The 14,026-nt window shown below is 32.0% G+C and overlaps 3 protein-coding genes across 9 annotated transcripts; all 3 read left to right on the plus strand.

Annotated features, from left to right (window-relative positions):
* Positions 1-428: 428 nt before the first annotated feature.
* Positions 429-6,208, plus strand: LOC112711587 (uncharacterized). 7 transcript variants are annotated; one of them, XM_072203421.1, is made up of 9 exons: positions 429-695; positions 1,652-1,779; positions 1,879-2,064; positions 3,177-3,390; positions 3,473-3,631; positions 3,760-3,849; positions 3,928-4,365; positions 4,521-5,446; positions 5,525-6,208. In XM_072203421.1, the coding sequence occupies exons 8-9, from the start codon at positions 4,543-4,545 to the stop codon at positions 5,611-5,613; spliced, it is 993 nt and encodes a 330-aa protein (XP_072059522.1). In that variant the 5' UTR covers positions 429-695; positions 1,652-1,779; positions 1,879-2,064; positions 3,177-3,390; positions 3,473-3,631; positions 3,760-3,849; positions 3,928-4,365; positions 4,521-4,542; the 3' UTR covers positions 5,614-6,208. The 7 variants fall into 7 exon arrangements, 4 of the variants coding, with proteins under 4 accessions (XP_072059522.1, XP_072059523.1, XP_025620049.1 ...); XM_072203422.1 differs by having other exon boundaries at positions 3,478-3,631; XR_011866039.1 differs by lacking the exons at positions 4,521-5,446; positions 5,525-6,208 and adding an exon at positions 2,462-2,569 and having other exon boundaries at positions 3,928-4,455.
* LOC140175206 (uncharacterized) lies at positions 5,738-6,400 on the plus strand. Its single transcript, XM_072202150.1, has one exon. It carries the CDS (start codon positions 5,738-5,740, stop codon positions 6,398-6,400), a length of 663 nt encoding a protein of 220 aa, XP_072058251.1.
* Positions 6,401-6,633: 233 nt separating this feature from the next.
* Positions 6,634-9,492, plus strand: LOC112709477 (uncharacterized). Its single transcript, XM_072202151.1, has 4 exons — positions 6,634-6,724; positions 7,342-7,980; positions 8,050-9,003; positions 9,251-9,492. The coding sequence occupies exons 1-3, from the start codon at positions 6,634-6,636 to the stop codon at positions 8,994-8,996; spliced, it is 1,677 nt and encodes a 558-aa protein (XP_072058252.1). The 3' UTR covers positions 8,997-9,003; positions 9,251-9,492.
* The last annotated feature ends 4,534 nt before the right edge of the window (positions 9,493-14,026 follow it).

Consider the following 14,026-nt stretch of genomic DNA (forward strand, 5'->3'; position numbering starts at 1 on the left):
TCAAAACGTCTTGACTGTAGTTTTTTTAATGGAATTTACATATATGTCTTGAATTTTAGTGCTCCTTTAGTTGAGAGTTTTTTTTGTATTCTTTCTATCGTACTCTCTTTTCAAATTTAATTATATCTTTATTAAAAAATTTGTAACATAAAATTAACAGTATTATATAAAATATATACTAATTTTTTAACACAATAAAAAATCTACACAGGTAAATAAAAAAATTAGGTTCTAACAGAAGTATATATTAATAAAAATAATTACAAAGATTTATATAAGAAATGAGTGCTAAAAAATCTATTAAAAAGTACAATAATATACATCAATAAACATAAGGCAAAAAAAAATAAATATAATATCAACAAAAGAAAATAATAAAAAAATCAAAACTTAAAAAAATACATTAAAAATAAAATTAAACAATGCCCATAATGTGGGCTACAAGGTCAGAATCCAAATATAATCCATAACCCACCCCAGCAAGCAGGAGTGCCATACATGCCTCTTCATTGGCGTTGACGGGCTGCTGTTCCCCCGACTCAGCCGCGACCTTCTACTTCCAGAGCTCGCCATGGCGGTGCCGTTGTTTATCTGCGCTGCTGCTCCCTGCAACCTCCATATCGGTTTCGGCGTTCCCTGCATGACCTCCATCCCCGCCGCTAATCCTGTAATATATGCACCACGGGCACTGCTGTGTAAGTTCCTGGCTTCCTTGATCCTTGGAAATAGCTGCATCAGCATTTACTTTTATCTACGCTGCACGGAGGAGTTCTCAAGTTAGTTTTAGGAACTCTGCTTTTTTTAAATGAGCCTCCTCTAATCATTTCAATTTATCCTCTAATCGTATTTTAATTCTGTCAGTCCAAAAAACAAGTCATTATCCAAGCTTTACTTGAGTACCTCATCTTTGGTTGTACATTCTGCAAAATCCATTAATTATTGGTGTACCTCTGTCTTTTTTATGCACAAGCCTTGGTTGAGGTTTAACTAACCTCCATTCTTTCCTCCTGTTAAATGTTTTAGTTTATAGAATCTAGGCTTCAGTGTGACAGATTGGGATTCCGACACTTAGTGAGATTTTTTAATTTCACATATAATAATATAATAAATGTGGTGTATCAATAATTTTAATTCATAAATATAGTTGCTTATTGATAGAATATTTTGTTACAGAAATATATCTTTTAATGCTTATTCTATGTATAGCAATAATGTCATGTATATTTTGTAAATCTCTTCCTTTGAGGTCTTATCGGATAGTTCACTATTATATATTTTCATGTATGTATATATCAATGAATTGAAAATCATTGTTTCCTTATCATATGGTGTATTAATTATTATATTCCAGACTTAGATCTCTTATAAGTTTTCTTGATCTAAGATTGCAAATGTAATTTTATTGGGGAAAGGTATCGCAAAAAAAAAAAAAGCATAACAAGCATAAAGTTTTGAAACATTTCAAACGTAATTATCCTGCTCTAAAGATCAAGAATTAATTGTAGATATTTAATTTCTTATTTTACCTTAATAAAATACTTTTCACATTCCCGCTAACTCATTTTTCTTCAGTTTTCAAATACTCCTAATATATTCTGCATATATAACAATTCTGAATTTGAATTGCTTCAACTTTGGTGTGTTATTTTAGGCTCTTATCAATGGACAGTGAAAATTCAAGGATAAATTTAAGACTTGCAAGGATTAGACGTAGAATAATTCTGGACAGTCAAAGAAGAAGAAAAAGAACAAGTCTTTGTTCAGGGAATACACCTCAAGGTAATCAACAATTATAGTTATCTCAATCCAATTTTTTCATGGCATTTTTTCTTTCTGTTTCATAATACTGCATCCTTTTGAAACGTTAATTATTTCAAGACAACTACAATGGAACAAAGAGAAGAAATATTGCCAAAGAGAGTTTTGTGGCCGGTAGCAGCTCATATAATCAAGTTCTCGCGATTAATAAATCAATATGCACACAAGATCAGAGCAACCAAAATTCAATGCATGCAATGAGGTCCGGTTCACCTATCACAAGGACTCTATTAACAAATGTTACAAGTAAGTTAATTGTATTATCCTTAATTGGAGTGTGTTTCATTAATAGCGTTTCTATTATTCATAAAATTAGAAAATTATTCAGATGTGATTTGTATCACCATCTCTATTATTATCATTTGTATTATTTCTAAATCACCACTAAATTATTGCAGTTATTTATTAATTTGTTGTCTATCAAATCTCTGTTAGTCTGATTTTATATACCCAATATGCCTAAATAGGCTGAAGTACAAATTTCCTCACTGACCTCTTCTATCCACACATGATTTGAGAAGCCTGATTGCTCAAACAGAGTTCAGCGTCTCAGTTCTTAATTAAACTCACACTTGGTAGCATTAAATTAAATGAAATGAATTTGGCTAATTGTGCTACTTATTATTCAAATCGTCGATGTTAGGTACTTAGATACATGAAAAGTGGGCCCATCTGCAGGCACGTTATTACTCTCAGTCTCAGCCACCATGCTATGTGCCGTCGAACTAATTATTTCAACCAAACAAACGAGGTTACACTATCCCAATACAGTACTGCCTACTGTCTCAGTATTAATTAGCAATAAGATAGTGTTAGCCACCTACTCTTTTAATTTTAAAATTCACATGAATATTGTTTTAATATATTAAAATTTTAATGTGTCTAATATAAATGAATCTTGCTATAAATATAATATGTTTTAAATATATAAAACATGCTATTTTGATAAATGGATCAAATGGTAAATTGGTATATGTCTAATTTGAAAATATATCATAGAAAAAAGAGGTTTATACTAGAACAGTTCATTTTTTATTCTATTGAATCTGTAAAACACGGGCCTATGTATCTGGCATGTTATTTTAACAGCTTTACGCAGCAACAACAAAATTACACTTTGTGGAAAGCGTTGCATGGTTTGTAATGAATTATTTAAGTAGTCAATATTAATAATAGCGGATATGGGTTAATTGGTGATTTGGCAATTTAATTATGTATGTGTTTTGTCTCCTGGTGGCTCTCATCCAAATTTTTATTTTATTTTCACTCTTCTATTTTCTCTTTTAATTTTTTTTATTAATTCTATTTCTCCTATGATACTATAATATTCGTTTTTTCTCTTTTTAACTTACTTTCAGATTTGGTGAGTAAAAAGTCTCCTATTCTTTTGCTCTCAAATGAAAACCCAAGACGTGGATGTGAAAACATAATTCAAACACCAATAGTAGTAACAACTAATTCAGGAAAAAACACTGATAGTATGAAAAATCGTGATGATCATCGTGGTAATAATCAGTGTTCTTCGAGTCTTCAGTCAACTACTGTACCAGCTTTTGAACATTTATCAAACAGGTACGTGTGAAAATTATATAACATTAACTATTTCAATATTTCTTTGCTATTTTCTTATTGGAAAAACTGCTAATGACATTAGGATAGCTATTGGAAAGACAATGATCCAAGCTTCACAAGTTATAAAGTCTGTCACAAAGAGTGGAAATGAATTGTTTTAAAGAGTCTCGACATTGCATTGGTGAATCATCAATTCAAGCATGCAGAAATTCTAATATTGATCCTCTTAGAGATTATGAAGGTTGATATCTATGTTTTTTGCTTTATTCTCAATAAAGTTGGAATTAATTTCTAATCCTATTTATTTCTGCAAAAACGTGAGAATTTGAACTTTTGTTATTATATTGATATACGTTTATCTCAATTCAGTGATCAAAACCGTTGATGATATTAATTATGAACCAGAAGATATTGAAATATCACATGAGTACCATGGTCTAAACCCAATAGATGAAGAAGGTATTGATGTATTCTACTTTTTATTTTAAAATCTCATGAATTCTGGACAACAATTAACTGATGTTATAAATCCTTTAGATACATTGGATCTTGGACATCCCATATACCAATGTCTACACTGTCAGGCCTTGATGTGGCTAGATGAATGCTTGGAAAAGTCAAGACGTAGCTCCAATCCTATATTTTCTTTATGTTGTATGGAAGGAAAGGTTGAATTGCCTTTCTTGAAGCTTCCACCTTAAACGTTGCAAGAGTTACATAGTGGAACGGACGAAAAAAGCATATACTTTCTTAAAAACATAAGGGCTTTCAACGGAATGTTGCATTCACTTCTATGGCAGGAAGAGTTGACCATTCGATAAACAAAGGTGGTGCACCTCCTATCTTTCGCATTGGAGGTCAAAATTATCACCGTATTGGCAGTTTACTACCACCGGAAAGTGAGAAGCCAAAATTTGCCCAACTATACATTTATGATACTGAGAATGAGATTACAAACCGCATGGGATGATTTAGGTAATTGTTCGACTCACGCGTGTAATTCTTCTGTTTCCTAACTTTATCTAAAATGCTGATTTAGTAATATATTATGAGGAGTTAAATTCTCATGCGATCTTCTCGAAGCTTGACAAATGAATTGAAGTTCTCATATATTATTTATTCATTAATAGGTCAAACATCAGTGTAGAATTGATGGAAACTAAAATTTTTTCGTCCTTGAAAGTCATGATGGATGAAAATAATGTCCTAGCAAAGGCATTTCGTTCAGCACGGGATAGATACCAAATTGATGCCTCTGCTGATGTTAAGTTACGGTTAATAACCAGAAGAAATACTTATGCAAGGACATATAATTTGCCAACGGCATTTGAAGTTGCTGCACTGATAGTTGGAGATATTGACGACAGCGGAGTTAATAGGGATATAATAATTGAGACAAAATCAAGAATCTTGCAGAGGATAGAAGTAGCACATCCAATGTACCTTGCTCTTCAATATCCTTTATTGTTTCCATACGGTGAGGATGGTTACAGATTACATATAGCTACTTCTCGACCAAATGTCAGGAGAACTGAGAAAAGATCAACAATAAGCATGAGAGACTTCTTTGCATACAGACTTCAGAGAAGGACTAACGAGTCTCAGGTCCTTTTGCGGTCAAGAAGATTACCGCAACAATTCATAGTAAATGCCTACACTATGGTTGAGTCAGAACGGCTTTTATACTTACGATTGAAACAACCAAACTTGAGGCTAGGCAAGTTCAAGCAATTGCATGAGTATATGGTTCGTGGTGAAACTAATGCCATTAACACTGGACAACGAATTATTCTCCCAAAGAGCTTTACCGGTGGTCCAAGGTACATGTTCAACAATTGCAAAAATGCTTTTGCAATATGTAAATATGCTGGATATCCAAGTTACTTTATCACTATGACATGTAATCCAGAATGGAATGAGATAAAAAGAGAGGTAACACCCCAAGGACTCCATACAGAGGATAGACCAGACATCTTATGTAGAATATTCAAGTTGAAGGTTGATAGATTAATTAAAGAATTGAAGAGAGGAACATTCTTTGGAAAGATTATTGGATGTAAGTATAACTAACCTTCCTACGAGTTTTTATTTACTCTATCTATATTATCTACAGTTAATATTTTTAATTTTGCAGATTGTCTAACCATAGTTTCAGAAGAGAGGTCTACCTCATGCCCATCTTCTTTTATTCATGCATCCAGAATCAAAACCACGAACTGTTGATGACATAGACAAGGTTATTAAGACAGAGATTCCAGATAAGAGGGAAAATCCAAAATTGTATGCTGCTGTTGAGAAATATATGGTTCATGGTTCATGCGGTCATTTAAATAGAAAAAGCCAATGCATGATCAATGGTAAATACTCAAAGTTTTTTCCCAAGGCATTTCGAGATAGGACAATTATTGACGAAGCAGGCTTTCCAAGATATCAAAGAAGAGATGATGGGCGAACTGTATCAAAGAAAAATATAGAGGTTGACAATTCCTTCATAGTTCCATACAATCCCGGTCTTCTTCTAAAATTTGGATGTCACATCAATCTTGAGTATACTTGCCAAACTTCAACAATCAAATACTTGTTTAAGTATCTTCACAAGGGTAATGACAGGGTGACAGCTGCATTTTATCAAAGCAATGAATCTCAGATAGATGAAATATGCAATTATTATGATTGTAGATATATATCAGCATGTAAAGCTGCATGGAGATTGTTTGGTTATCCTATTCAAATGAAGGAACCAGTAGTAATAAGATTGCCATTCCATCTTCCTGATGATATGCCAATTGTCTACAAAGATACCGATACAATTCAGTCAGTTATTGAGACTTCTTTTTTCAAGGAATCTATGTTGATTGGATGGTTCAAAGCAAATGAAGCCCATAATGATGCAAAAAATCTGACTTATTCTGAGTTTCTAACAAAATTTGTTTGGAATGGAGAGCATCATATGTGGACTCATAGAAAGCAAGGCTATGCCATAGGAAGATATCTCATATACCACCAATGAATAAGAAAGATTACTATCTAAGGCTACTTTTGAACATTCAAAAGGGATGCACGAGTTTCAGTGATCTAAGAACAGTTGATGGTGTCGTTTATGACTCCTTCAAAGATGCATGCTATGCTCTAGGACTGTTGTAGGATGACAGAGAATTCATTGATGCAATATCTGAAGTAGGAACATGACACTCTGCAACTTTTTTAAGGAGACTTTTTGTTGTTTTATTAACATCAAATAACATGAGTAGGCCAGATTTTGTTTGGCAAAAGACTTGGAACTTTCTCTCCGATGACGTACTATATGAACAAAGAAGATTACTGCAAATGAAAGGTAACTATAGTCTATTATAATTTTTTTCCCCTGTTAGAATTCAATTTATCATATAATTATAACAAAAATATTGGATAAGAAATTTTTAGAGTTATTTTCTTTAACATAATGCCTTTTTTGGGAGTAAAATTATCATACATATGGCAAATTGTTTATTGGTGTTCACTTTAACTTTTTCTCTTTCTCTGATAATATTTAGGAAATATAACAAAACATTACTTAAAAATTGGATTATATATATATATATATATATATATATATATATATATATATATTAATTTCGTACTTGCTTTACTTCCTCCTCTTAATACAAATTTTGATTCATTGCTGTAAGCCATATCTACTTAATCTAAGAAACCGTAATTAAATCCACATACTTCTAATACTTGCATTTGCATCGATTGTTTGTGTGCCTTTTTTTTATGTTATAATGATTTTGATATTCATGTTAATCACAATAATATTTTTTAAAAGGACATGTTACTAATGAAGCATTTTTTAAACAAAAAACAATGAGTGTTATTTATCATTCAACAATGCATTTCAAACATTTTTTACCAAAGATTAATTTAATAATTTTTCAAATAATTGTGTTATTTTAAATTGAAAAAATACAGATTTGATCATGTCAGAAGTTCAAATAAAAGATATTGCACTTGCAAAAATTGAGGATTTGCTCCAGTCAAATGGCAGGTCATTGAAAGAATATTGTGGAATGCCATATCCTTCAGAAAATTTGGTGTCCAGCTTAGAAGACAGAATTATCATGGAAGAGTTGAATTTTGACGTTAATGCTCTTGCGAATGAACTAAGTGGGTATTTAGAAAGGCTAACTAATGAGCAGAAATTTGCATATGATCAAATAATTGGTGCTATTAGCGATAATATGGGTGGACTTTTCTACTTATACGGTCAAGGTGGTTGTGGAAAAACATTCTTATGGTCAACTATATCATGCTCAATTAGGTCTAAAGGAGGTATAGTTTTAAATGTTGCTTCGAGTGGGATTGCTGCACTTTTGTTGCCTAATGGAAGAACTGCACATTCAAGGTTTAAAATTTCTTTGGCCATAAACGAGGATTCTTTGTGTAGCATTAAACAGGAAAGTCCTCTTGCAAGGTTAATATCCAAGGCCAAATTAATCATATGGGATGAAGCTCCAATGATAAGTAAGTATTGTTACGAAGTTTTAGACAAATGCCTCAGAGACATCTTAAGGTGCTCAGATTCGTATAATGCTCATTTGCCATTTGGAGGTAAAGTTGTTGTTTTTGGAGGAGATTTTAGACAAATTTTACCTGTGATTTCCAGAGGCTCAAGGTAAGATATAATTCAGTCTTCTATTAATTCTTCATATTTGTGGCATAACTGTAAAGTTTTGAAGCTTACAAAAAATAGGAGATTGTCACTAGGTGAAAACAACAACATACAAGAACTCAGAAATTTTGCAGAATGGCTACTCAAAATTGGTGATGGTTTGGCTGGTGATACAACAGATGGTGAATCGATCGTTCATATACCATCTGACATTTTGATTAAGAACTCTGAGACAGCTTTGGATGACCTCATTGATTTCGTGTATCCAGATATGTTATCCAATTTATCCATTGAAAATTATTTTAAGGATAAAGCAATTTTTGCACCAACTATGGATTTTGTCACTGATGTCAACAAGATGACTGCAGGGTTACCTGGACAAGAAAGAGTCTACTTAAGTTCAGACTCTGTGTGTGCTGAAGAGGAAAATATGGAATTTGAGTTAGATGCTTTCTCGTCGGAGATTCTAAATGGAATAAATTATTCAGGTCTATCACCACACAAGTTGGTTCTGAAGGTTGGCGCTCCTGTTATGTTGCTGCGGAATATAGACCAAACTAATGGTTTGTGCAATGAAACGAGGATGCAAGTTAGAAGAATGGAAAATCATGTGATAGAATGCAAGACTTTAACTGGTAACAAAGCTGGAAGTATTGTTCTTATCCCAAGACTGAATCTAATTCCAAATAATGAAACATTGCCGGTCAGGTTTCAAAGAAGACAATTCCCAATTATCATGTCATTTGCAATGACAATAAATAAGTCCCAGGGACAAACTCTATCGAAAGTTGGAATTTACCTTCCAAGGCCAGTTTTCACCCATGGTCAATTGTATGTTGCGTTATCAAGGGTAACGAGTAAAGATGGTCTGCGAGTGCTGTTACAAGATCATGGACACTTGGAAGATAACTGCACAATGAATGTGGTATATAGAGGAGTTTTTGAGAGCTTATAATAAAAAGGTAATAACAAAATGTCTTACTAAATCTATTTATTTATTAAAATTTATTACTATCACTTAAAAGAATTTAGAAATTCTAGGAACTAATAGATGAATTCTTATTGTACATTAATAGTTTGAGAATATTAAAATTATCATAAAATTTCGTATAATTTTATTCTCTTGACAAATAATTTTATAATTACGTTAATCATATACTTTTATATACAAACATTGATACAGTGTTGTTTCATGTATATATTTTGCAGGTATCAAAGGATAGCATTGAATTGTTATTTAGTAGATTTAAATTATTTATTGTTTATTACAAAACTTTCTGCATTAGGATTTTCTATTAATTTGTTCTTCATTTTGAGCTAATTTTGATATTTTCTTACTTCACAGTAAACCAACATATAAGACTTTGTTGGTAGATTTAAGTATTACTGGATTATTTATGATCATATTGAGTATATATGCCTGATATTGAAAAAAGTAGATTAAATAACTATTTTATAGTTAATACAATTAACACTATATTAAGAAAAGAAAAACAATGCATACAAGTTATGTTTTTATTAATTAAATTATTATAATTAAATAAAAGTTAACATAACAACTTAAAATTATAATTTCAATCTTATCACATACATGACACGAATGATTAAACTTGTTAATATCTAATAATAATTAAATTTAAAATCTATTATTCATATTATTTAAAAAAGTCATTGATTATTCATCATCTTTTGAAAATTGAGATAACTCTTGCTAAATCTTGGCAGAGTACCCAATAACCTAAGGCACCATTTTTGCAATTTCCTTAATTAGACTGACGTCTAATTGTTTTGTTTGCCGATTACTAAATTTTTAATCATATTTTTATTGTTAAAAAAATTGTAATAAAATCCTATAGTATATTAAAAAAAAAACATAAATGAAATAAATATATACAATTCATAACTTGAATAATCCACCGTTGAGACGTTATTACTTATCTTTTATTATTGTGATATATATTGATTAATGTTGTGATAAATTCAAAGGATGTGGATGCCCATTTAATATATGGGCGGCTGATTTTTTCCTATGAAAAATGAAGCTCTCAAACCAAAATAAAATTAAATAAAGTTTTGAATGTTTGAACTTTTGTATTTATAAATAGAGGGAAAATCCTCTGGTAACATATACATAGCAATAAAACAAATCAATTCTCTCTCTCTTTATATATATATATATATATACATATACATTACAACATATAATTAGTAAATACATATATGAATTATTGTTATTAAGCTAATTATATTAATAATAGAGTCTTCTATTTATAAATCTTTATTTTATATTTAGTATATTTTTATTTATTTCACAACACGTTATCAGTATGAGACTCTGATAAAATTTTTAGGAAGACTCAGGTAACAAATTTTTATTATGTCGAAACTCTCTCATCTTGAATTCAATGCTCTTGATATATCTGTAAACAATTATTTATAATGGATATTAGATGTTGAAATCCATCTTGATTCAATGGATCTTAGAGATACCATTAAGGCTGAAAATAATGCATCCCAAGAGGATAAATCCAAAGCCATGATTTTTATTCGTCGTCATCTTGACGAAGGATTGAAAAATGAACATCTCACATTAAAAGATCCTGCATCTTTGGAAAGACCTTGAAGAAAGGTACAATCATAAAAAACGGTGATACTTCCTCAAGTCCGATGTGAATGGACGCACTTGTGTCTGCAGGATTTTAAATCCAAAAATGAATATAATTCTTCAATGTTTCGAATCACCTCACAAATGAAATTATGTGGGGAAAAGATAACTGATCATGATATGTTGGAGAAAATTTTCTCAACCTTCCATACCTCGAATGTGCTCCTGCAGCAGTAGTATCCAGAAAAAGGGTTTAAAAAATATTCTGAGTTAATTTTTTGCCTTCTTGTTGTTGAACGCAACAATAAGTTGCTTTTAAAGAATCATGAAGCACGCCCAGTTGGCGCCGTCCCATTTCCTGAAGTAAATGCGGCAAATTATCCTAGAAGAGGTACATGGCAAGGTTTTAGTAACAAGAAAAAATTATAGAAGGAAAAGGAATTATGTTCACAAGAGAGGATCTCACCAGAAGTGGGATAAAGAAAGAAGCTCTGGGCAAAATAAATCAGTAGAGGATAAGTATTTCCGTTGTGGTGGAAAGGGCCATGGGTCACGTACCTGTCGTACCCCAAGGCACCTAGTCGATCTTTAGCAAAAATCTTTGAAAAAAAGACGACAAAAGAAAGGAAACAAATTTCGTTTCAAATGATACTGAAAATTCCACCACTCATTATGATGTATCCGATTTCTTTGAGGATCCTGAAGAAAATATTGGTCATTTGATCAATGATGGAATGGTTTAATATGTGAGATTGTTGAGTATTCATGTAAATAAATCATGGATGAAACTTATTGTTAAGTTTTATTTTCTATGTATTTGAGTTTCAAATATGATGTATATAAATAATGAAATATTAATGTTCATGAATTTTGAAATCATTAAATGTGTCAAGTTTTAAAATAAAATTTCAGTATATGACATTATGTACAGTGTTTCTTAGAAAAATAAGTCTAATCAAGAATTCAATTTGACTATGCATATATTACTACTCATTTTATTATTATTTGTCTTTGAAGAGAATGACAAGGACATATAGTGAAGATATTTGCCTTGCGGATAGTGCAAGTTTGCACACCATTCTCAAAAATGATATATATTTTACCCATCTTGTGCCAAAAGGAGAACGTGTTAATACTATTATTGGCTCAGGCAATGTGATAGAAGGCTCTGGAAGAGCTATAATTTTGTTTCCTGGAGGAACAAAATTTATAATAAAAAATGCACTATTATCTACCAAGTCTCTGAGGAACTTGTTGAGTTTCAAAGATATTCGCCGAAATAGATATCATATTCAAACAATGAATGAGGAAAATCATGAGTATTTATGTATCACAACTCATGATTTAAATAAAAAGGTTATATTAGAAAAGTTACCCTCACTTTCATCTGAGTTGTATTATACCAAGATTAGTGTAATTGAATCACATGCCATTATAAACCAGAAGTTTACTATCCCAAATGAATTCATAACTTGGCATGATAGATTGGGTCATCCGAGAACAACCATGATGAAGGAAATTATTGAAAACTCCCATGGACATTCACTAAAGAACCAGAAGATTCTTAAATCTAGTGAATTTTGTTGTGCTACATGTTTTCAGGGAAAGTTAATTTTAAGGCCATCACCAGTAAAGATTGGATTTGAGTCCTCTGAATTCCTAGAAAGGATTCAAGGTGATATATGTGGACCTATTCATCCACCATGTGGATCTTTTAGATATTTTATGGTCTTAATAGATGCATCTTCGAGATGGTCACATGTGTGCTTATTATCTTCTTGCAACCTGGCGTTTGCGAGATTATTGGCTCAAATTATTCGATTAAAAGCACAATTTCCAGAAAATCCAATCAAAGCAATTCGTCTTGATAATGCTGGTGAATTTACTTCCCAAGCATTTGACGCTTATTGTATGGCTAATGGAATAAGTGTTGAACATCCAATAGCTTATATTCACACACAAAATGGGTTAGTAGAATCACTTACTAAACGCCTCCAATTAATTGCTAAACCCTTACTTATGAGAACAAATCTCCCAACCTCGGTTTGGGTGCATGCTAGTTTATATGCCGCATCACTTATTCGTATGAGGCCAACGAGTTAACATCAATTCTCTCCTATGCAATTAGCATTTGGCCAGTAGCCAAATGTTTCTTATTTAAGAATATTCGGGTGTACGATATATGTTTCCATTGCACCACCTCGTCGCACCAAAATGGGACCCCAAAGGAAATTGAGAATATATGTTGGATATGATTCTCCCTCTATAGTGAGGTATCTTGAGATACAAACTAGAGATGTATTTAAAGCCCGGTTTGCGGATTGTCATTTTGATGAATCAAAATTTCCAACATTAGGGGGAGAGAATAAGTTTCCTAAAAAGGAACTTAATTGGAATGCATCATCCTTGATGCATTTAGATCCTCAGTCAAGATAATGTGAACTAAAAATTCAAAAGATTATACATTTGCAAAGAATAGCAAATGAATTGCCTGATGCATTTTTCGATACAGAGAGGATAACCAAGTCATATATACTAGCAGAAAATGACCCAATTCGAATTGATGTCTCATTTGGACAAATTGCCACTGAAGCAAATACACGCCAGAAGCGTGGCAGGCCTGTCGGTTCTAAAGACAAAATCCTCAAAAGAGAAAAGAGGTAAATATTATTCCTGTTGAAAAAGACATAGTAGAGACACCTACAGTTGTCCAAAATTCTGATATAGTTTTAACGCCAGAAGACGTTCAGGTACCTGAAAATTGTGAAAATGACGAGATCTCGATAAATTATGTCTTTACAGGAGAGAAATGGGACCGAAATAAGACAATTGTCAATGAAATATTTGCATATAACATGTCACTAAATATCATGCATGGAAGTAAGGATCTTGAGCCAAGATCAATCGAAGAATGTCGACAAAGGAATGATTGGCCAAAATGGAAAAAAGTCATGAAGGCTAAGTTAGACTCACTTGCAAAATGTGAAGTCTTTGGACCTGTAGTCCGTACACCAGAAGATGTAAAACCTGTTGGATACCGATAGGTATTTGTGAGAAAACGAAATGAGAAAAATGAAGTTGTACGCTACAAAGCTCGACTTGTAGCACAAGGTTTTTCACAGATGCTTGGTATAAATTATGAAGAAACGTATTCCCCTGTAGTGGATGCGATAATATTACGTTATTTGGTCAATTTATCTGCATATCATAAACTGCATATGCATTTAATGGATGTAGTAACAACCTATTTATACGGCTCATTAGATCGGGATATTTATATGAAAGTCCCTGAAGGACTAAAGATATCCAAACCATCCAATGAATATTTGCAAGGGTTATACTCAATTAAATTGCAAAGATCTTTATATGGTCTAAAGCAA

Source organism: Arachis hypogaea, chromosome 9 (assembly GCF_003086295.3).
Source record: "Arachis hypogaea cultivar Tifrunner chromosome 9, arahy.Tifrunner.gnm2.J5K5, whole genome shotgun sequence".
NCBI lineage: Eukaryota > Viridiplantae > Streptophyta > Magnoliopsida > Fabales > Fabaceae > Arachis > Arachis hypogaea.